General features: G+C 34.3%; 1 protein-coding gene, 1 long non-coding RNA gene and 1 other non-coding gene across 5 annotated transcripts; 1 reads left to right on the forward strand and 2 right to left on the reverse strand.

The window, feature by feature from the left end:
- Positions 1-650: 650 nt before the first annotated feature.
- On the reverse strand, positions 651-2,472 carry LOC107930121 (uncharacterized). The gene is made up of 6 exons (XM_016861688.2): positions 2,207-2,472; positions 2,054-2,109; positions 1,871-1,935; positions 1,310-1,759; positions 1,033-1,234; positions 651-947 (listed from the first exon to the last, which is right to left on the reverse strand). Exons 1-6 carry the CDS (start codon positions 2,358-2,360, stop codon positions 774-776), a joined length of 1,101 nt encoding a protein of 366 aa, XP_016717177.1. The 5' UTR covers positions 2,361-2,472; the 3' UTR covers positions 651-773.
- Positions 2,473-4,321: 1,849 nt separating this feature from the next.
- LOC107930119 (uncharacterized) lies at positions 4,322-12,379 on the forward strand. Of its 3 annotated transcripts, none has more exons than XR_001692958.2 (4): positions 4,322-4,818; positions 4,923-5,846; positions 5,929-6,046; positions 12,200-12,379. It is a non-coding gene; the product is annotated as an uncharacterized lncRNA (long non-coding RNA). The 3 variants fall into 3 exon arrangements; XR_001692960.2 differs by having other exon boundaries at positions 5,929-6,035; XR_001692957.2 differs by lacking the exon at positions 12,200-12,379 and having other exon boundaries at positions 5,929-7,540.
- A 3,089-nt stretch (positions 12,380-15,468) lies between these two features.
- Positions 15,469-15,575, reverse strand: LOC121205241 (small nucleolar RNA R71). Its single transcript, XR_005900326.1, has one exon. It is a non-coding gene; the product is annotated as a small nucleolar RNA R71 (small nucleolar RNA).
- Positions 15,576-21,412: the final 5,837 nt, after the last annotated feature.

Here is a 21,412-nt window from a genome sequence, read left to right on the forward strand (position 1 = left end):
CTTTTTTATTTTAATCACTAGTCTATATGAAATCCCCCAGGGTTAGGGTTTTGATGTAATATTTGTATCTGCTTGTGATGGGATTCTGAAATTTGATTATGTATCTGGGTTTGTCCGTTTCCTCATTAACCTTTGTATCAACCTCAATTAGCAATCTTACTTCCAACATTAGGAAACCCCTTTACTTGACTTCAAATTCGACGCTGAATCCCCATTTTAAGCATCCAACTGTTTATTTACTCTTTCTTTGTTTAAGTCAACTAAATTTGCACTCAAGCTGAGGTGGATTCATTACGGTTAAGTTGCTCAGCTTTATTTAGCTCGATCATAGGTGATGTATTGTTACCTGCCTAGGGCTTTTGGTGCGGTATGTATGTTAGCGTAGTATGCCAGTTTGTGTGTGTTTTTGGGTTTTGTTGCTTACTCTAATCTATGAGGAATTAGGTAGATAAAGATGATAGGAGAAATTGTCTGGATATGGAAATGGCGGTGGGAGGACAAAATTAAACACAGAAAAGCCGTACTCATGTACCTTGTCATAAAGACAGAACTTTCTTTAGTATTAACAGACAATTAATGCTTCATTAGTAGTGTTAAATGTTGATTTGAGTACAAACTGATAGTCAAGAAAAAGGCGAGAGAGAAAGAAATAAAGAATCATGATATTGGCTTTTTATTCACTGAAAAGGGTTTTCAATACAATTATTAAACAGAGAGAAAGCTACATAGCTGACACTCATATGAATGAAAGAATGAAGACATTTGAGTTTTGTTTACTCAGACATTGTGCAAGGCTTGAGGAACCAAAATACATCCAACGCCCTTGCTTGTCTTCCATCCGTAACATTAACATTATTAATAACAGAAGAACAAGAAGATACACTGCTTCCTGCTTTTTCTGTCTTCATATCCTTGTTTTGCTTCACTTCTTGAAGGATTCCCCTCTCCTACGGACACATCATATACAAATATAAACTAAACAAATCATACCCAAAGCAAAAAGCATGCATACTGAAGCAACTAGTTGCATACCATAAGTCTGGATCTGGAAGCCTTGGAAGGGGTGGCAGTTGTTTTGGTAGGGGCAGAAAAGCACTGAGGAGAGGGTGGATTGGTCCGTATTTGCAGTAACCTTTCTTCCCCTTTGTTTTTGTGCTTCACATCCTCCAAATTTAGTGAGATATTAGAGGGTGCCATGTTCTCTGCCTCATCACCATGTGTTCTGCTTCTGTTTCTGCAACAATATCATTCAACATGAATCAAACTTAAAGATCTTTTAAAATTAGTTTTTCACATAAGTGATACTCACATTTTCATCTTTTCTTTCTCTTTAGCAATGCCTTGTTTCTCTTGACCCAATTCAAGCAATGGTTTCCTCTCTTTGTCCAACTCACCCAGAACCTGGGTCTTTTCATCTTGAGTGTTTTCCTCTCTCTCTTTCTCCCTAGCCCTGCTTGCCAATTTCTTTAACTCGTTGCAAAACTCACTTATATGACTCAGTATATCCCTACCAGCAAACAAATTCCTAGCTGACGCACTACTTTTCAGAGACCGTATCTCGTCACTTTGGGACTGGAGTATACCATCTGTTATAATGGGTTTATTTTTTTCACTGCTGGACTTGATTGCCGCTTTCAAAGACTTAGCTTGGTGATTAGTAGGAGGAGTTGATAAATTTGGGTTATGGTTTTCACTATCGTCGAACTTTGAAAAACTAGAAGATTGAGTTTGTTGCCCTCTTCTCTTCAATTTGGCATCTCTGAAAACAATACAACGCCCAAAAATGGAAATAAGATGTAAAGAAAAAAAAAACACAGAATCTTGAAACCAAGACATGTTGTAAGGTAATTAAGTTGCGTTTAGTAAATACCCTTGATTCAATTCCCGAAATGGGAAGTTTCCAGCTCCACCGCCAGGAACTGATCGTCGTGGAAGCTTCAAAAGATTAACAAAAACAAAACAAAAAATGAGACAAATGGTCCATAAATACATGCAGCAGCATTGTAGTATCTGGAACTAAATGGAAAGAGGCATAAAAGCAGAGAATAAAAACCTTAGAAGGAGGAGAGGGTTGAAGGAAATCCTCAGCAGTCTTGGGATGGTTACAGTCTGCAGTATCCAGATAAGAAAAAGTTTACAAAAAAAAAGAAGAAATGAAGTGAGAGGGCAGAGGAGAAAAGGGAAAAGAAGAGAAATGAAAGGGTACCAGGAGTGCAGAACCAGGCATCATCGTCGATGGAAGGTTGGTGAGGGTCAGGGGCCAAGAAATCAACCCATTTAGGGGCGTTGATGTGTTCGTAAACGCAGTCCTCAACGAAGCGGGAGTCTATTCTGGTCCAGTCGATTTTTGCTGGTTCCATTATGCGAAAGCCAAAAAAGTAGGGGATTAGCAGGAGGGCAGAGAGAGATGGAAAAATGCGTCAATAGGCTGAGTTTCTATTCTTAAGTGCGAGTGAAAGTGAACGTTATTACGTTACGTTAGTGGGGTCCTTTTTCTTCATTTTTAATTAGAATTTATTGTTTCTTCTGACCGTTGGGGATTTTTTTTTTTTTTAATAATCGGTGTGTAGTTTACTTGGTCTTGATGGCCAGGGATGGCAAACCACTTCCAGTGTGGGTTTGTGGAATAACAGAGGCTGGGTAGGGCAGAATGATATTTTTTGGGTACCAACTGCCACCACTTATTCCATTCCATTCAATATATGAAATTAACATTTATTATTTTTAATTGTAAAAGAAAAAAAAACCAAGCATATTATAGAATAAATCTTAAATTCTTCTAATTTTTCATTTTCTATTTGTATGTAACAGCATTATTTAAATTGAATTGAATTAATTAATTAGTTTGGTTAAATTGAAAATGAATCGATTCATAAATTAGATTAAATATTAATTGAATTGACTTTTTTTTAATAATTTATTTGATTACGTGAATTAAATTTAAAGTTAATTAATTAGCGAAAATATTGAGTATTGATTACAATATAAAATTATGTATTAAAACAAAAATAGATAGAGCGGAAGCTGTATTGTGATCCCTACCGAAGAATATATCCTAAAAGAAAATGGAAAGGCTTTGTTTAGTTTAGTTTCACGTGCCAAAGGGCATGTGATGAGTAAACTTCGGTTGTTGCCTAGATCCAAATCAACGGCTTTTTTTTTCTTTTATGCCAGAATCTTACTTAAGATTCAATCTTTTACGCTTTACTATTATTTGTTCATTCCTCACTATAATTACATAACTTCTTTTTAATAATTGAAGATGCTAGGGTTTCATCATTCACATTAGGATTCAGACTTTAACTCTCCACCAAAAACAATCACATGTTTTTTTCTATCATGTTCAACATTACTCTTTTATAGGATAATTTTAATATATGTTGGAGAAATTTTTTTTATTTGACTATATATGTTATTGTTTTTATTTAGAGAAAAAGGAAAACGCGTTCTACATAGTACGCTTTCAGTCACATTAGCTGAAAATACATTCTGTAAGACACATTTTCACTAAAAATAGACAAAATTTCTTTCGGCCAAGTGGTTAAATGTTAATATTTTTGTCCCTGAGTTTCGAGTTCAATTCCTCTCCTACTCACATTTATATTTTTTATTCCATGTTGTTTTAAGCTTCTTCTTTTTTAATTAATATTTTTAACATATTAATTCTTTTGGTTAGATGGTTAGATAATTGTGATTTTATCTTTGAGTTTTAAGTTTGATTCCTCTTATAAACATTTTAATATGTATTTTTTATTTTATGTTATTTCAAATTTTTTATTATTTTTAATTAATGTATATAATTAGTAAATATATTATTTTTAAGTTTTTTATTTTTAATTAATCTTTTTAACTAATAACTCTTTTATTTATAAAATCAGATAATTATTGTAAATATCATTGTTTTTAGTAATTATAATTTTTATATGTGTAATATTTATATTTCAATCCATATAATGAGTGTTACACATTGACATTTTATATATTTTTCTATGTGTATTTGACATAATTATTTGAAATATTTTACATATAGACATAATGATATTTGAAATAATTATTTGATTTTATAATATTAGAAATCCCATGCTTCCACAATATAGGTGGATAAAATAAATATTTGACATATAAATATTATGTATAAAAAAATATATATCTAAAAATTAGTCAATATTTTTAAAAAGTAATTACATATTTATTATTTGATTTTATAAATAAAAGAGATGAATTAAAAAAAATAAAAAAATATATATTTATTAATTATAAAAATTAATTAAAAATAATAAAAAAGCTTGAAACAACATTAAAATAAAAATACATATTTTTTGAGAAAATACTGATATTCCATTAAAAAAGATTAAGTGGCTCAAAAAGAGACTGACACAGAAAACAGGAAACGACATAAAGGAAGCATAAACAACAGAAAGCAATTAAACCCACTACAGAAGCACACTAACCAAAACAACAAAAACAAATAGAAAGCCAACAGACACAAAAAACAGCCACAAAATCAAAACCATTAGCAGAGAAACCCACTAAGAATACCAGCCAATTCTTTCCGACGAACAGAACCCCTTCACAGCCTTAAAAAAGAAACGGAAAGAGACGACTTTGAAACCCAGCAAAGGAGATTCAACGAACCTTCTCCAATTTTCAAAGCCCACTAACAGCTCAGCACCAATGATACCTAGCAGATCAATCCATCTCGGCCAACGGTGCAACAGAACTTGGTGCCTCCTCAACCCAGAAACATGGTAAGATCCGATGACGACCATCCATTGCCAACGCAGGCGTCATCCGATTAGTATCTCTGGGAACAAACTGGTACACCACCTCCTTAAAAAATCTCTCTAAAAGCTGAATATTCTGTGAAATTGGGCTTAGAATAGATCTATCCACTATGTTTGAGTTTAATTTCTTAATAACAGTAAGAGAATCAGCTTCCAGGATGAGATTTCTGAAACCCATATCCAACGCAAAGTAAAGAGCCCTTTTACACGCTCTCACCTCTGCTACAAAAGCATCTGCCACATCCGCTATCGTGTAAGTACAAGCACCCAATATCTATCATTCCTCATCTCTAGTTAACACTGCTAAAATAGAAATCTTAGTGTTGTCCATAAACGATGTGTCGAAATTCAGCTTAATAAACCCAAATGTAGGTGGCCGCCACAAAATATTCCTTGGTATATCAAGAGAAAAACTTTAAACTCTACTGGTACTGAAATCGTGGGCATAACTTTGAACAAACCCCACAATTTCATGTATGTCAAAATTGAAACCTTTATTTACCAGCCTATTCCTCTTAAACTAAAGGGCCCATAAAGAAATAGTTAGAAGTTTCTTAAATTTCATATAACTGCAAGAAAGAAACTTACAAATTGTGTTCTTCCATCTGAGGGACCTATACTGTTATCAAAGGAGAGATGCAGATAAAGCCAGAGTTGACGCAAGACACTATAGAACCATAATAGATGGTGCAAGTCCTCCGGGGACTTTTTACACAAGGGACAGACTTATCAACATGCAGTCTCCTTTTGGCCAAATTGGAGAAATGAGGCACATAGTCCTTTAGAATACACCATAGATGAATTTTAATATTAGCAGGGATTTTAAGGTCCCAACTAGATGTATAGAGTATTTTGTCATTTTCATTTGTACTCAAATTACTGTCTGTATACTAGGTCACTTTTGTAAGTAATGCTCGATACCCACTCTTCATTGAATACTCCCCTGAAGCATCATAGTGCCAAACAAGAAAATCTGGAATACTACACCCAGCAAGAGGAATGTTGATAATGTGTCGAGCATGAACTTCATCGCATATCTTAAAAATCACCTCATTTTTCCAAGTACCAGAATCCGCATTAATCAATTGATCAATAGTAGACCAATGAGAATCCATATTCGTTACTAACAATCTGCCATTTCCAGGACTAGGGAGCCAGGGATCATTCCAGATATTCACCTTCGCACCATTTCTAATTCTCCACAAGAGCCCGTCATCAAATAAGTCCCTAGCACAACAGATACTCCTCCAGGTAAAAGAAGGGTAAGAACCAATTTTAGCTGATAGTATATTAGTAAAAGGATAATATCGGGATTTAAAAACTTTTGAGATATGGCAGTAGGGCTGGGTTAAAAGCTTCTAGACTTGCTTAGCTAAAAGGGCTTTATTGAACAAATATAGGTCCCGAAAACTCATCCCACCATTAACCTTCGGCAAACAGGGTGCACTTCAAGTGCTCAAATGGATTCCTTTGGCAATTTTACTATTTGCCCACCAAAACTTGTTCAATATACCTTCAAGTTGATAACTTATCTTTTTTGGCAATGCAAAACATTGTATCACATAAACCGGAATTGCTTGAAGGACAATATTGATACAAATTTCTTTACCGCCCATCAATAAATACCGAAGCTTCCAACCCTCAATTCGCCTGCGAAATCTGTCCACGAAATAAGCAAAAGCCCATTTTTTCTTCGCCGGTAAACTGTCATTATGAATAGCCCATACCTTTAGAACTGTCTCTTCAAAAGAATTATCCAAACACCATGAAGTAAAATGCTTATAAAAGGAATTGAATTTAGGACTGAAGAATGAAATTACAATTATCTAATAATCTAATCAAAAGAGCTAATGTGTCAAAAATATTAATTAAAAATAAAAAAAAAGCTTAAAACAACATGAAATAAAAAAAATACAAATGTGAGTAGGAGAGGAATAAAACCTAGGACTCAAAGATAAAAATACTAACATTTAACCATCTAACCAAAAGAGACGAGTTATCTATTTTCAGCTGATGTGGCTAAAAGCACACTCTATAGGATGCGTTTGCATTATTTAAACGCATTTTCCTTTCTCTAAAAAAACAAAGATCGATAAATTTAAAAAAAAAATAGCATAATACTCAAATAAATTTTTTTTCAGCATATATTAAAAAATTAGTTCTTTTTTATATGAGTGTTAGATTTGCTGCAGCTATGAACATATAGATAAATAATAGTTTACAACACCGTTTTTTTTTGTTTTGTTTTCTCCACTAACCAAATATGAAGACATTTCCATCGGTTGCACCGTATTGCATTGTAGCTTAGCATGACATTACATTTGTTACATATATACATACTTACAATTTCAATTCGACTGAAAAATTAATAAAAATTGTTTTTTTACAGAATCATATATATTATTATGAAAATATTTTTATCTTTTTATATTTTATATAAAATTAAATAAAAAAATTATACATAATAATATTTCAACAGTTCTAATATAATTTTTTTATACAATACCTAAAACTACCCATAACCTTCCTACTCGTAAATAATATTTCAACAATTAATAGGACAATAAATGGGCTTCAACGCATTTGAACCCATCTACTCCTGCTCTAGCAATAATAATGTTTGATATCTCACTCAGCCAACAAAGAACTAAAACTAAGCTATGAACAAAAAAAATGAAAACAAAAAACAAAATAAAGTCTACTTCTTTTATTGATAATAACTCTGATAATCTCAAAATGTTGAAACTGACTCAAAACGATGAAACTGAGTCTAGGATTTATACAAAGAGATTAGGAGCTGCAAATAGTAGTTAATGCTAACAAAAATCCTACACTGACTTTCCTTGCAGTTGACTAACAAAATACCAAAAATACAATAGCTTAGAAACTAACTACTTGACTAACTGAAGAAACTGAAATATAGTTTACCTAAGCTAATACAATATGTGCTAATACAGTTCTCTAATATCCACCTATTTACCCGCCTTTTGAAAGCTCTCCAAACTTGTTTTCAACCTTTAGTTTGCTTCAAAATTTGCCGAAAAGTAACTCATACAAAGGTTTTGTAAACACATAAGCTATTTGGTCTTGATTAGGCACCTAACCAACAACCAAATTTCTAGTTGCTACCTTTTATTGAATGAAAAACAGATCCAATTCAACATGTTTAAATTTGAAATGCAACACAAGATTGATTGCAACAACAACTCCTCCTGAGTTATCACACCAAAGTTGAGATTTATCAACAAGTGATGTTTGCAACTCACCAAGTAAAGACTCGAGCCACATAATCTATATTGTGGTATGTGTCATAGTATGTGTCATACTCCTGTATTTTGCCTCAAAAGTAAAATGTGACACAATATGTTGCTTCTTAGAGCACCAAGCTATTTGATTCCCACCAAAGAACACACAAAATCCAATTGTTAATCTTCAATTGTTGATATTAGCTCCCCAATTAACATCAACAAAGCTACCCAAAGACAAACATGAAGTAGGTTGAAAAGACAAACCGTGATCCGTTGTTCCCTGGAGATACCTTAAGATGCGCTTGACAACTTTAAAATGAGCATCTAAGGGCTTTTTGCATGAACTGGTAGACCTTGTTGACAACAAATGCAATCTTTGGCCTTGTAATCACTACGTACTGAAGTGCTTCCACAATGCTATGATACTTAGACTCATTTTCAATAAGGCTACCAACTTGAGCAGAAAAGATACCATTGCTAACCATGGGTGTAAAGAACTTTTACTTGGTCCATATAAAATAAAATTTAACTTAGTTCATAAATTAAGGATTAAGCTAGAGGGGTACTATGCATAAAAAGGTGTGACACAACCTTCAAGTTTTTGAGAATCAACTAAACCTTGACTTTGATACCAAAATTGATACATAAAGAGTGCGGAAATGTGGAAGAGGATTGTAAAGTTTTTCTAAGTTGTAGATTTGACTTATGGCTCTAGACATTCAAAAAAAACTTGGATTTTGACACAACCTAAAACGCAATCAAATCCAAATTAGATAAAACGATTAACTAAGATAAATAAAATAGAACGATAAAGAAGAAAATAAAGAAGATAGATAGAAAAGATAAAACATGACAAGTAAAAGTCCTAAGAAGCCTTGGAAACAAAAAGAATCCACAATCCCCTTCAAGTGACTCTAATTTTCCCACTAAGAAAGAAAACTTGGTAGGAAAAAGTTTGAAAATTATCCCCATAATCTGAAAAGATTGTTAAAACTTTTCTAAAAGAAAACTCAAGAGAAATTCTTGAAAAGAAAAACTCAAAGAGAATTTATTAACTCAAAAGAGAAGTTGCTGAATAATAATGAACTGATCTTTGTGTACAATATAAAGGCCTTTATATAGGCTAGCTAAATAAATCTAAATAGAAATCTTAAGTATACTAAAAATTTAATTAAACTAAACAAGAAGCAGTTTAAAACTAAACTTTCTTGTTGGCATAAAACTCCTAAATAACTTAAAATACTTAATAATTATAAAAAATTTGGAATAAAAAATAATAAAATAATAAGAGCTGATAAATACAATATTGAGCTCACATATAATAAAAATTAAGCTTAAAACCCGAACCCAATATGATTTAAACTCGAATTAAATGCCCAAAACACGTAATTCTTGTCCAAAACTTTTGCTCACATAGTCTTCACTAAAACGGTCATAACTTAAGCTCCTGAACTCAAAATTGAGTGATTCAAAGTGCGTTTCGAAACTAAGAGATAGATCTTCAAACATTATGAGACATCTTAACCAAGAAATGCCTGGATCCCATCCAAAAAGTTGTCGCAAGTCTGCTGATTCCCCAAACTTAAAAACTGGCAACTTCGGTGAATGTAATTTAATAAATTTCACCCATTTCGTGCATGTATCATTCCTCGTTTCCTCAAAAAGATTTATCCTTACATATTGTCTTTGATCAAAACTTAGTTTGATTTGTTTGGCCTTTGATTTATTGTTAGGCCTTGAGGTAGTGTAAGTCCATCACATCCATGGGTTTAAAATTGGGTTTTGAGACTCGCATCATTCCCGCTTTACTCAAGAAGATTCGTCCTCGAATATTTAGCTGCATAAAAAGAACAGGGATTAGAATTTATTAACATTAAAATTTTAAAAAAAATACTTATCTAAACTTTCTTGGATGCCAAAAATATTTTCAGGATCAAAGACATTATTTCGATCCTTTAAATCAGCTTCGATCATAGACAGCTCCTTTAAAAATAAGGTATCAACACTAAACAAACAAAATGTTAGGCACACGAGTGTTCAAGTAAAAAATAACCTATAACTTTCTTTGAATATGCATGGTCATCCATAAGAATTTCCACCGACGAGTCAATAATTTCACATGATTATAAAAATCAAGAAAATTAAGATTATGTAAAATTTCATCATTAAAGGTCAAGATAGAAAATTTTGTTGCTATGGAAAATGTATAAAATACTTTACTAAACCTATTTAATGCAACAAAACTACTATTTTTAACCTTTACAGATCTAGATAAATCCATAAAACTAATTGAAACTTGAATAACGGGAAAACATGTCATAAGGAAATTTAAAATTAGTAGCATACTTATCAAACAAATGCAATGCCTTCTTAATTCAATTTCTAATGTTCTGTTGCCTTTCTTAACTTGTAGCACTTGTGGATAATTATCAATGTTCAACTTACCTCCCTCCTACAAGTAAAATTGTCTATCGATGGTAGAGTAATGTAATTGGAAGTCTTTCAATAGATCCTTGAAATCCTGTAACAAGAAAACACCACTAAACAAATTTGAGTTATGGTTAGTTAAAACATAATCATTCCTCACATTTGCACGAGTATTTTCTTGTTTTTCATTTTCTTTTCCCACTTGACAACTCTCCAATTTTACCTCATATGGATTTTCACTCACCAAAAGTGGACCATCAAATAGATTTTTATCACTCAAAGTCTCTTTTCCATCTATCTTCTTTATTATTCTAATCTTTAATTTATTGTTCTATTTTATTTATCTTAGTTAATTATTTTATCTTTGTAACGGCCTAATTTTCAGTGGTGTCGGAAATGGTGATTTGAGATCACTAAATCCGACAAATAAGATTGAACAAGATAGTGATTTAATATTTATTAGTCAAGTAAGAATTTAGAAGAATTTGTGAAATGGTGAAATTAGTGAATTAAAAGAATTTATTAGGTCAAATGGGTCAAAAACGAGGTATCGAGACCTCGAATTTGAAAATCAAGCTATAAATATTTTTATAAATATTTATGAAGTTTCAGTTAGCTAGTATTAAAGTTTGGTTGAGAAATTTTAACGATTAGGTAGTCAATTAAATAAAAAGGACTAAATTGTAATAAAAATAAATTTTGCTAAAAGGATTAAATAGCTCAAGTGTTAAAAGAAGGAAGATTTAAAGGGAAATTAAGCCTAAAAGTGAATAGGCTGGACGGCAAAGGCAAGAAAGTCAGTAGAAAAATAAGGGAAATAAAGGCAAAATTGGAAATTTTACAACTTTAACATATAAAATAAGAACAAAATTGAAGAATCTAGAGATCTCTTCATATTTTATCAGCCAAAACGCCATAGAAGGTCTGGAGAAAGCTGGTTTTTCATATTTTACATCATATCAAGAAAACGAATTGAATCGTGGAAAGGAGAAAATTCAAGAATAGTCCCTGAATTTCTACGACTTTTGCAAATTAGTCCAGGTAAGTTCGTATGGCAAAGTTCAATGTTTTGATATGAAAATCTTATGATTGTTAAAGTATTTTATTGTTGATGAATACTATCAATTTGTATTAACTAATAAATAATGTGTAACTAAAAGTACAAATTAGTAGGAACAATGGATTTGAGTGCTTCTATTCTGTGACCCTGATGAATTGACGAAAAATATGTGATAAGTGCGCCCGTTTAAGACCATAGCTGGGCTATGGCATCGGTGCAATGTGATAATGTGACTCCGTATAAGACCATAGCTGGGCTATGGCATCGGTATAATGTGATAATGTGATTCCGTATAAGGCCATGTCTGGGATATGGCTTCGGTATGATATGTGAACAATGTAAGACCATGGCAAGGCTATGGCTTCGGTGTGTGATGCGTAACTATGTGAAAGTCCATAGTTTACTATGGCAATGTGATAATGAAGCACTCAATTCCCTTATTGTTCCCTAATTTGACAATGAAGTAAATGAGAAATGAGCCTAAGGGAGTTAAATTGTGAGTAGCCATATGAAAATTATTCCAATGAGTTATTAATGAAATTGTGATTTGGAGGATGAAATAGTTAAACTAATAGATAAATGATTGTGTACAATATTTAATATGATTTGTGTTTTTATGCCTATGAGCTTACTAAGCTTCAATAAGCTTACTTGTGTGTGTTTGATAATTTCTTTTGTAGATTGAATTAAAGAGAAGTTGGTAGATCGGATCAACACAACAGGGCACACTATTCAGATCAATTCCGGTAGTTTTTGTTTTATGTTTAAAGATTTATATGGCATGTATAGAGTTTGAATGAATTGAAGTAAGGATGTTATAAACTAGTTAATAATATTTGTACTAAAACAATTTTTGATAAGTAGCAGTAGTTTGACTTTAAAAATTCACCATAAATTGTGGAAATTGAGTTAAGGGCTGAGAAAAAAAATGAGATTAAAGCTTACTGAGTCTAGTTTCATATAGAGGAAACGGTGCATGCAATTGGATTTTATGTTATGAGATATTTAAATTGTGGTGAGACAGAGTCTGAATGACTTCGAGTTCTCCTGTTCTGATTTTAGAAAATCATTAAAAATTTTAAAAAAATAATTATGAGTCATACTGTATATGTATGGATTCCTCATTGGGTCTATTTTTAAGAGAAACAAACGGCATGGTTATTTGAATTTTTTACAGAGAGAAATTTGGTTTGTAGTGCACAGGGGTTAAAGTAGCCAAACCCTGAAATAGGGGAGGATTTAACTAATAAACTGTACTAATTGGACCAACCAAAAATTATATAAAAAATTGTTAAGTAGATATATGAGTATAAATTCGGGGAAAATTTACGGATTTGGATTTCGAGTTTTATAACTCGAGATATGAATTATTTAGCAAGTATGACGCAGTTGGACAGCTTGTCTGAAAAATATGATATAAATTATCTGAATTTGGTTAAGTGCTCAAATAAGTTTAGTAGTGCCTTGTGCTCGACTCCGGCAACGGTCTCGGGTAAAGGGCGTTACAATATTTGATTTATTTGTAACACATCAAACCCGATCCCTTTGAAGGACCCATGTATGATATGTCACTACTTAGAAATAATCCATATTTAAAACTATTTTTGGCGAAAACTTTGTATAATTTGCAGTATTTGGATTAAACTTTTAATAAAATACTAAAATAAAGTATAAGCCAAATGATGTATAAACTTTAATAAGGTAATTTCATTATTGAAATATATAATTATGAAACCATTCCAAAAACTTAAATGAAATTTCATTAAAGCATTATTTATCAATCATAAGTTTCAATTACGATTTCATCTAAAAAATACAATTAGACATCACTGATAAACCGTAAATTATACATATTTTTACCCCATGTTTAATGCATTTTATAGATGATTTCTCATTAGAATTGGTGAATTCGATACTCTTAATGCTTTAATTTCATGTTTTGTACTCAGGAGAGCACCAAGAGTCAAAAGGAGCCAAAAACGAGCCAAAAAGAGACAAAACGGACCAAATTGAGAAGTTGGCATAGCTTAAGCCTTGCCACACGGGCAGCTCACACGCCCGTGTCTTTCGAGGGTGTCGACCAAGGCTTTCACGATTCACACGGCCTGACCATTGACCCACACGGCTGTGTGCAATTTAACGGATCGAACATGGCCTGGCAATCACGTCACACGGCCGTGTCACACGGGCGTGTCCCTGCTGAGCCCAAGTTAAGTCCAATTCAGAAAAGGCCACTTTGGAGGGTTTCTAGGCATTCCAAAGCCTATACATACGCACTAGAGGAGGAGAAAAGGGGAGAAGGAGAAGAGGGGTAAGGAATTACCCTAAGGAAGCCGATTGATCCATCTCAGAAGCCGGATTCATCATCAAGACTAAAGATCTCTCCCCAATTCCCCTTCAGGAGTTTTAGGTTTTCTTTATATTTTGTATTCTTTATTCTTCTGAAATGTTTTCTTATTTAGTTATGAACTAAATCCCCTAAATACCTAAGGGGAATGAAACCTAAGACGAATCTTGTTATTATTTTCTGAATCGTATGATAAATATTTAACTTGTTCTTAATTATGTGTTCTTAATTATGTGTTCTTAATTCTTGTTTTGATATCCTAGGATATTGATTCAAGACACGCTCTTATTCAGAGGGGGAATAGACCCTGTCTAAGAGTGCATTTGCCATAATTAAGCGGAGTTGATTGCTTGCCTAGAAATAGGGTGACAAGATTTTTCCGGATTAGGGTGAAACCTAATAAGGGGATCCATAGATCGAGTTAATGCAACCTTAGAGTGTTAATTAGAGAAAAGTCTCGGTTATTCAATCTAGGGATTAGACGTTATTAGTATTGAATAGGGATAATAACATAACTTAGGGATCTCTACGGAACAAGTTGAATGAATAAATCGTCCGATTCGGAGCCAGAATAACAAGTAAAGTCTAGCTGGATTTTTCCTTAGGTATTGTCTCAAATCAATCGATTTTCCCAAAAGCAATTCCCCAATTCTTTTATCTGTGCGTTCTTAGTTTAAATAATTAGTTAATTAAAACAAACCCTTTTATTCTTAGGCTAGATAATAAAAAGATAGTTATTACTAGTACTTTTGGTTCCTTTGGGTACGATATCTCGGTCTTGCCATTACTATACTATTGTTCGATAGGTGCGCTTGCCTTTTCATCGTGATAATAGTTAGTCTAGGTTTGATCTTCATTATAAATATTTATTACTTGTCACGATCAAGTTTTTGGCACCGTTGCCGGGGAACTGAAATATTAGGAACACTAAATTTTTATTACTTTAGCCATTTATTTTTCTTGCAATTTTATTTTATTTTATTATTTATTAATTTACTTTTTTCTCTTTCTTGGCAGATTTTTATAGTTTATGACTAGAAGAAAACCGTCAGACCATTACTCTTTGACAAAGAAACCGATTGTATAATTCAAAAAAATCAAAGAGAAATAAGGCGTAATTTACGCTACAAGGAGAACGAGAGAGAAAACGATACTGAAACCCCAACCGAAGAGATGGCCAAAAACCCAGGCGATCAGCTGCCTCCTACAATTGCAGCTAATCAAAATCCTGCTCCACGTACTATGTATGGCTATGCTAAACCTTCTTTAACAGGAACCGAGTCTGGTATAGTTAGACCTGCTATTGCTGCGAATAATTTCGAACTAAAACCTAACACAATTCAGATGATACAGCAGTTTGTTCAGTTTGATGGTTTGCAGGATGAGGATCCTAACAAGCACTTGGCGAATTTTCTTGAATTTTGCGATACATTCAAAATCAATGACGTTTCTGATGATGCCATTCGTCTTCGGTTATTTCTCTTTTCACTGAGAAACAAAGCTAAACAGTGGTTAAACTCGTTACCATGAGGGTTTATCACTACTTGGAAACAAATGACCGAGAAGTTTTTACTAAAATATTTTTCGCCGGCTAAAATGACTAAATTGCGTAATGATATCTCTTCTTTTGTGCAGATGGATTTAGAAACACGTTACGATGCATGTGAGAGATACAAGGGCTTACTGAGAAGGTGCCCTTACCATGGGTTACCGCTTTGGCTGCAAGTTCAAACGTTCTACAATGGTGTGAATCCCTCGACAAGACAAATGATTGACGCAGCTGCTGGCGGAACCATCAACAATAAAACACCGGAAGATGCATATGAATTCATAGAGGAGATGTCTCTGAACAACTATCAGTGGCAAGTTATGAGGACAAAGTCGACGAAAACAGCCGGCGTCTATAACATCAATTCAGTGACCATGCTCCCAAATCAGGTAGAACTTCTCAATAAAAAGATTGATAGTTTTCTTGATTCTACGCAGGTACATCCAGTAATGAGGTGTGACTCAAGCAGAGGAGATGTGCATACAGAATATCAATCCTTCAATCCCACAACCAAAGAGGAACAAGTCAACTATATGGGTAATAATAACTTTAGATCTCAAAATAACCCATATAGTAATACTTATAATGTAGGTTGGAGGAACCACCCAAATTTTTCCTGGGGAGGTCAAGGAAATCCAAAGCCACAAAATCCTCAAGGTTTTCAACAGCCACCTTATCAACAGGAGAAAAAACCAAACCTTGAAGAGATGCTTTCTCAATTCATCTCGGTGACAGAAACTCATTTTCAAAATACCGAGACAGCACTTAAAAATCAACAAGTATTGATCCAAGGACTCGAAACTCAGATAGGCCAGCTATCCAAACTAATCTCCAAACGACCACATGGTAGCCTACCAAGTAATACTGAACCTAATCCGAGGGAACACCTCAATGCAATTAGCACTCAAGATACGGAAAGATTCATTACACCTGAGCCAGAAATACAGCAAGACAACGCGATGAACAAAGGACGAGAAGAGGTAAACAATAATGATCCCAAACAGGTAAGTACAAATCATGGACCTCGTGTGCCATATCCTAAAGAAATGATAAAAGACAGAACAGAAGAATAATTCGGTAAGTTTGTCAAACTTTTAAAGAAATTACATATTAACTTACCCTTTATTGAAGTTCTTTCGCAGATGCCCAACTCAGCAAAATTCTTAAAGGAACTTCTAAGAAATAAAAGGAAATTAGACGCTACATTGCATGTAGAACTCAATGCAGTCTGCTCAGCGATTCTAAAGAATGAGCTACCTAACAAATTGAAAGATCTAGGCAGTTTTACAATTCCTTGCTTAATTGGTAGTCTATCTGTGAATAACGCTTTAGCTGATCTAGGGGCAAGTATAAATGTTATGCCATATAAAATGTTTAAATGACTAGGTCTCGGTAAACCCAAACAGACTAGGATGAGTATACAATTGGCTGACAAAACAGTTAGATTTCCTAAGGGTATTATTGAAGACGTTATTGTTAAAATTGATATATTTATTTACCCAGTAGACTTTATTGTCTTAGATATGGATGAGGATAACGAAGTACCTTTAATTTTAGGATGACCATTTTTAGCAACTGCCAGAACCATTATATAGGCACAGGAGAGCTAACACTTCGTGCAGGTGATGACGCAGTAACACTCCAAGTACGCGACTCAGTCAAAACCTCTAAGACTCAAGATAATGCTATAAAAACTGTCGATGATGAAACTAATATTCAATCGTCCTTGTAGGAACTTCCTCAAACAATGACAACAGAGACAGTGCGCTACTATCATGAAGTGAAAAAAGACGTCCATGAAGAACGAAGACTACGGATAGAGGAGCTAGACGAATGGCGAGAACACAAATCGAGCTCACATGATAAACCGAAATTATGCAAAAACAAGCCCGATGCCTCTCCTATTCAACTTCAGGTCGGCGATACAGTCTTACTAGATGCCGTTGATCCTCACATTATTACTACCACACCAAATGAGGAAATCCCTCTTACGGTACTTAGTATTTTTTCATTCGGTACAGTAGAGGTGAGTCATCCCAAGTTCGGCACTTTCAAGGTAAACAACACCCTTTTAAAACCTTATTTTAAAATTGACAATAGGAATGAGGAGTATGAACTCCTCGAACCACCATGATCATTCAACGGAGAGGTAAGTCGAGCTTAGACTATAAATAAGTGCTTCTCGGGAGGCAACCTAAGCACTAACATATTTTGATTTCTTTATTTTTGTTTTCTCACACTTCGAATCAATTAACTTAATCTTTGAATTGCAAATTTTTTCAGCACACACGGCCAGGCACACGAGCGTGCCTAAAGTCGTGGACAAACAGGGAAAGAGACACGGCCGTGCGATATGGTCGTGTTGAAGAAGGACATGATTTCCCCAAAACACGGGGTGCGATAAATCCCCAAAGCCATGCGACATGGCCGTGGATGAACTTGATAGGAACCCACGGGCATAGGAATGAAAACCCATTTGCGTGCCAAACACAAGGCTCGGTTCTGTTTCTTCGACATTGGCATGCGACACGCCCGTGCCATTCAGCCATGTACAACAATACACGGGTGTGCTACCATAACACACGGGTGTGGGAGAAGCGAACAAAGCTAGGCACGACTGTACAACATGGCCGTGTGGCACACACGCCCAAGACACACGGGCGTGGGACTGTAGCCGGGCACGACCTAAATTGAAAAATTCAAAAAACACGGGCTCACCCTCATAAGTACACGGGCGTGGCCCTAGGCTGTGTGGCCCTCCCCTATATAAGCAAATCACTGTTCATTTTCTTCTTCATTTCCAAAGCCCTAGCCGAAATCTCCCCTTCTCCACTCTCTGATCCTTATTCTCAGCCACCACTATCCTCTCGTCCAGTTCATGTGGCAGCTTCATATGCTAACATCTCTAAGCGCCCACCCGATTTAACATCAGTGTTTTCAATGATTTGACAACATTGATGCTACTTTACACCAGATTTGTTAGCACCTCCACATCTCATCGCTAGTCCCACCTCGCGAACCATCCAGCGATGAGGATATTTAGAAATATTTATTTATCATTTTATGTTTTTAATTGAAACTACTTTTTATTTTTTTAGATTTTAGAATTTTATTTTTAATCATAAATTTCGGTTATTCCTTTTCGAGTACTAATTCTTCCTAATATCCCCTAAAAAGTTCATAATTTTATCACAGTTATATAGAACTCCTAAGCTCATCATCACATAGGAACTACAACTCCACCGGGGAAGGTTCTCCATGACTGCCATGTCTTGCTCGACCACGACCATAGCTGCCACTAGATATAATATTCTTTTGGCGCAGGACTTATGGCCTAATGAACCTCTACGACCGCCGAAGTATCCTCCTCCACTCTCAAACCGATCACTCTCCAAAACTCTAAGTTCAAGGAATTTATCATACAGGAAGTTTCACTTCTCTCCCCATCTTATTTTTATTCTCTAACATCTATCTTTGTACATTGAGGACAATGTAGATCTTAAGTGTGGGGGGTATTCATTAATAATCAGCTTGTTCTCATGAAAAAATCTCATATCATATTTAGGATAAATTTTAATTGATTTATGATTCTGATTGATATATCTTGAATTAAAACATAGGGATTTATGCATTGGTTATTTAAACTTTAAGACATTAGAGAATCAAGTATGATAAGTTGATTTTTAAGAAATTAAAATTATAGGCTGTTTCCCCAAGTCTAGGTATTACTTTGAATTAGAATTCATGAGTCTAAACATTAAAAAGCCATAATTTTTGTGAGATTTTTGAGCCTTTTGAGCATCTATTCATCCTTTCATGCTCACTTTTATTATTGCTTTGAGTGCGTCAGTATTGAACTGTTATTCTAGAACTTACTTGATTATGCATGTCGAGACCACACCATTTGATTTGATATATCAAAATGATTAAGGCACTTAGGATTAACTCACTCATGCCATGAAAAGCCTACCTCCACGATTAACCCCTAGTAAACCCCATTGAGCCTAACAAGCTATTCCTTGTATTACCCTTAATATTAACCATTAAACCATTATTGCTGAAATTCCCAAAATTAATTTGATTCCTATTTTTGTCGAGATCTGAGTTGGAAAAGTTGCTTAGCTATGTTTTTCTTTTTTATTTAACTTGTTCTTAAAAAAAAAGCCTATGTATACATATTAGTAATTCCATATTCTGAGAAGAAGCTCTGTTGTACGCAAGTGAAGGTTAACTCTTTTTCTAGTTAGGCAATTTTTCAAGTCAATCTCGATTCTAACCCTTTCTTTCAGCTTGTGACCACACCCCCTAACCAAACCTCATTACAACCCTCTAAAGACCTTTTGATTGATGTATCATCTTAAATTATAGTGCTGGAGATTTGATTTTCATGCAAGCCTATGGTAATGACTTTTCATTATTGACTATTGGGTGTTTCATTTATTGTCCTTAAACACCTCGAGTGATTTGAGTGAATCTGTAGTCAGAATGTGAAACTCTGTGATATTTTGAATCAAAGGTAATTACTTAGATGAGGGGAGACACCCATGTTTGCATGAATAAAATACTCAACTTGGAATGTTTGAAACTTTTATGTTCTTTTAGTTGAACTCTCAATGTATGATTACCTATGGATTATTTTGAGATATTATCGATAAGAATTATAAGTTGAGAAGAATTTATCTTGATTATGAGTTGAGAATTTTGCTTGAGGACAAGCAAATGCTTAAGTGGGGAGGTATTTGATAAACCGTAAATTATACATATTTTTACCCCATGTTTAATGCATTTTATAGATGATTTCTCAGTAGAATTGGTGAATTCGATACTTTTAATGCTTTAATTTCATGTTTTGTACTCAGGAGAACACCAAGAGTCAAAAGAAGCCAAAAACGAGCCAAAAAGAGACAAAACGGACCAAATCGAGAAGATGACACGGCCTAAGCCTTGCCACACGGATAGGTCACAGCTTGTGACTTTCAAGGGTGTCGACCAAGGCTTTCACTATTCACACGGCCTGGCCATTGACCCACACGGTCGTGTGCAATTTAACGGATCGAACACGGCCTGGCAATCACATCACACGGCCGTGTCACACGGGCGTGTCCTTGCTGAGCCCAAGTTAAGTCCAATTCAGAAAAGGCCACTTTGGAGGGTTTCTAGGCATTCCAAAGCCTATAAATATGCACTAGAGGAGGAGAAAATGGGAGATGGAGAAGAGGGGTAAAGAATTACCCTAAGGAAGCCGATTGACCCATCTCAGAAGCCGGATTCATCATCAAGACTGAAGATCTCTCCTTCATTCCCCTTCAGGAGTTTTGGGATTTCTTTATGTTTTGTTTTCTTTATTCTTCTGAGATGTTTTCTCATTTATTTATGAACTAAATCCCCTAAATACTTAAGGGGAATAAAACCTAAGACGAATCTTGTTATTATTTTCTGAATCGTATGATAAATATTTAACTTGTTCTTAATTATGTGTTCTTAATTCTTGTTTTGATATCCCAGGATACTGATTCAAGACACGCTCTTATTCAGAGGAGGAATAGACCCTGTCTAAGAGTACATTTGCCATAATTAAGCGGAGTTGATTGCGCGCCTAGAAATAGGGTGACAAGATTTTTCCGGATAAGGGTGAAAAATAATAAGGGGATCCGTAAATCGAGTTAATGCAACCCTAGAGTGTTAATTAGAGAAAAGTCTCGGTTATTCAATCTAGGGATTAGACATTATTAGTCTTGAATAGGGATAATAACATAACTTAGGGATCTCTACGGAACAAGTTGAATGAATAGATCGTCCGATTTAGAGCCAGAATAACAAGTAAAGTCTAGGTGGATTTTTCCTTAGGTATTGTCTCAAATGAATCGATTTTCCCAAAAGCAATTCCCTAATTCTTTTCTCTGTGCGTTCTTAGTTTAAATAATTAGTTAATTAAAACAAACCCTTTTATTCTTAGGCTAGATAATAAAAAGATAGTTATTACTAATACTTTTGGTT

This window comes from Gossypium hirsutum, chromosome A08 (genome assembly GCF_007990345.1).
Source record: "Gossypium hirsutum isolate 1008001.06 chromosome A08, Gossypium_hirsutum_v2.1, whole genome shotgun sequence".
NCBI lineage: Eukaryota > Viridiplantae > Streptophyta > Magnoliopsida > Malvales > Malvaceae > Gossypium > Gossypium hirsutum.

What these genes read in the sequence shown, in the direction of transcription:
- LOC107930121 (XM_016861688.2), bottom strand. Translation starts at nt 2,360, where the DNA reads ATGGAACCAGCAAAAATCGACTGGACCAGAATAGACTCCCGCTTCGTT. An exon ending in AACCCTCTCCTCCTTCTAAG is followed by an intron (nt 1,936 to 2,053) that starts GTTTTTATTCTC and finishes AATCTTTTGAAG; the next exon opens with CTTCCACGACGATCAGTTCC. An exon ending in GAGAAAGAAAAGATGAAAAT is followed by an intron (nt 1,235 to 1,309) that starts GTGAGTATCACT and finishes ATATTGTTGCAG; the next exon opens with AAACAGAAGCAGAACACATG.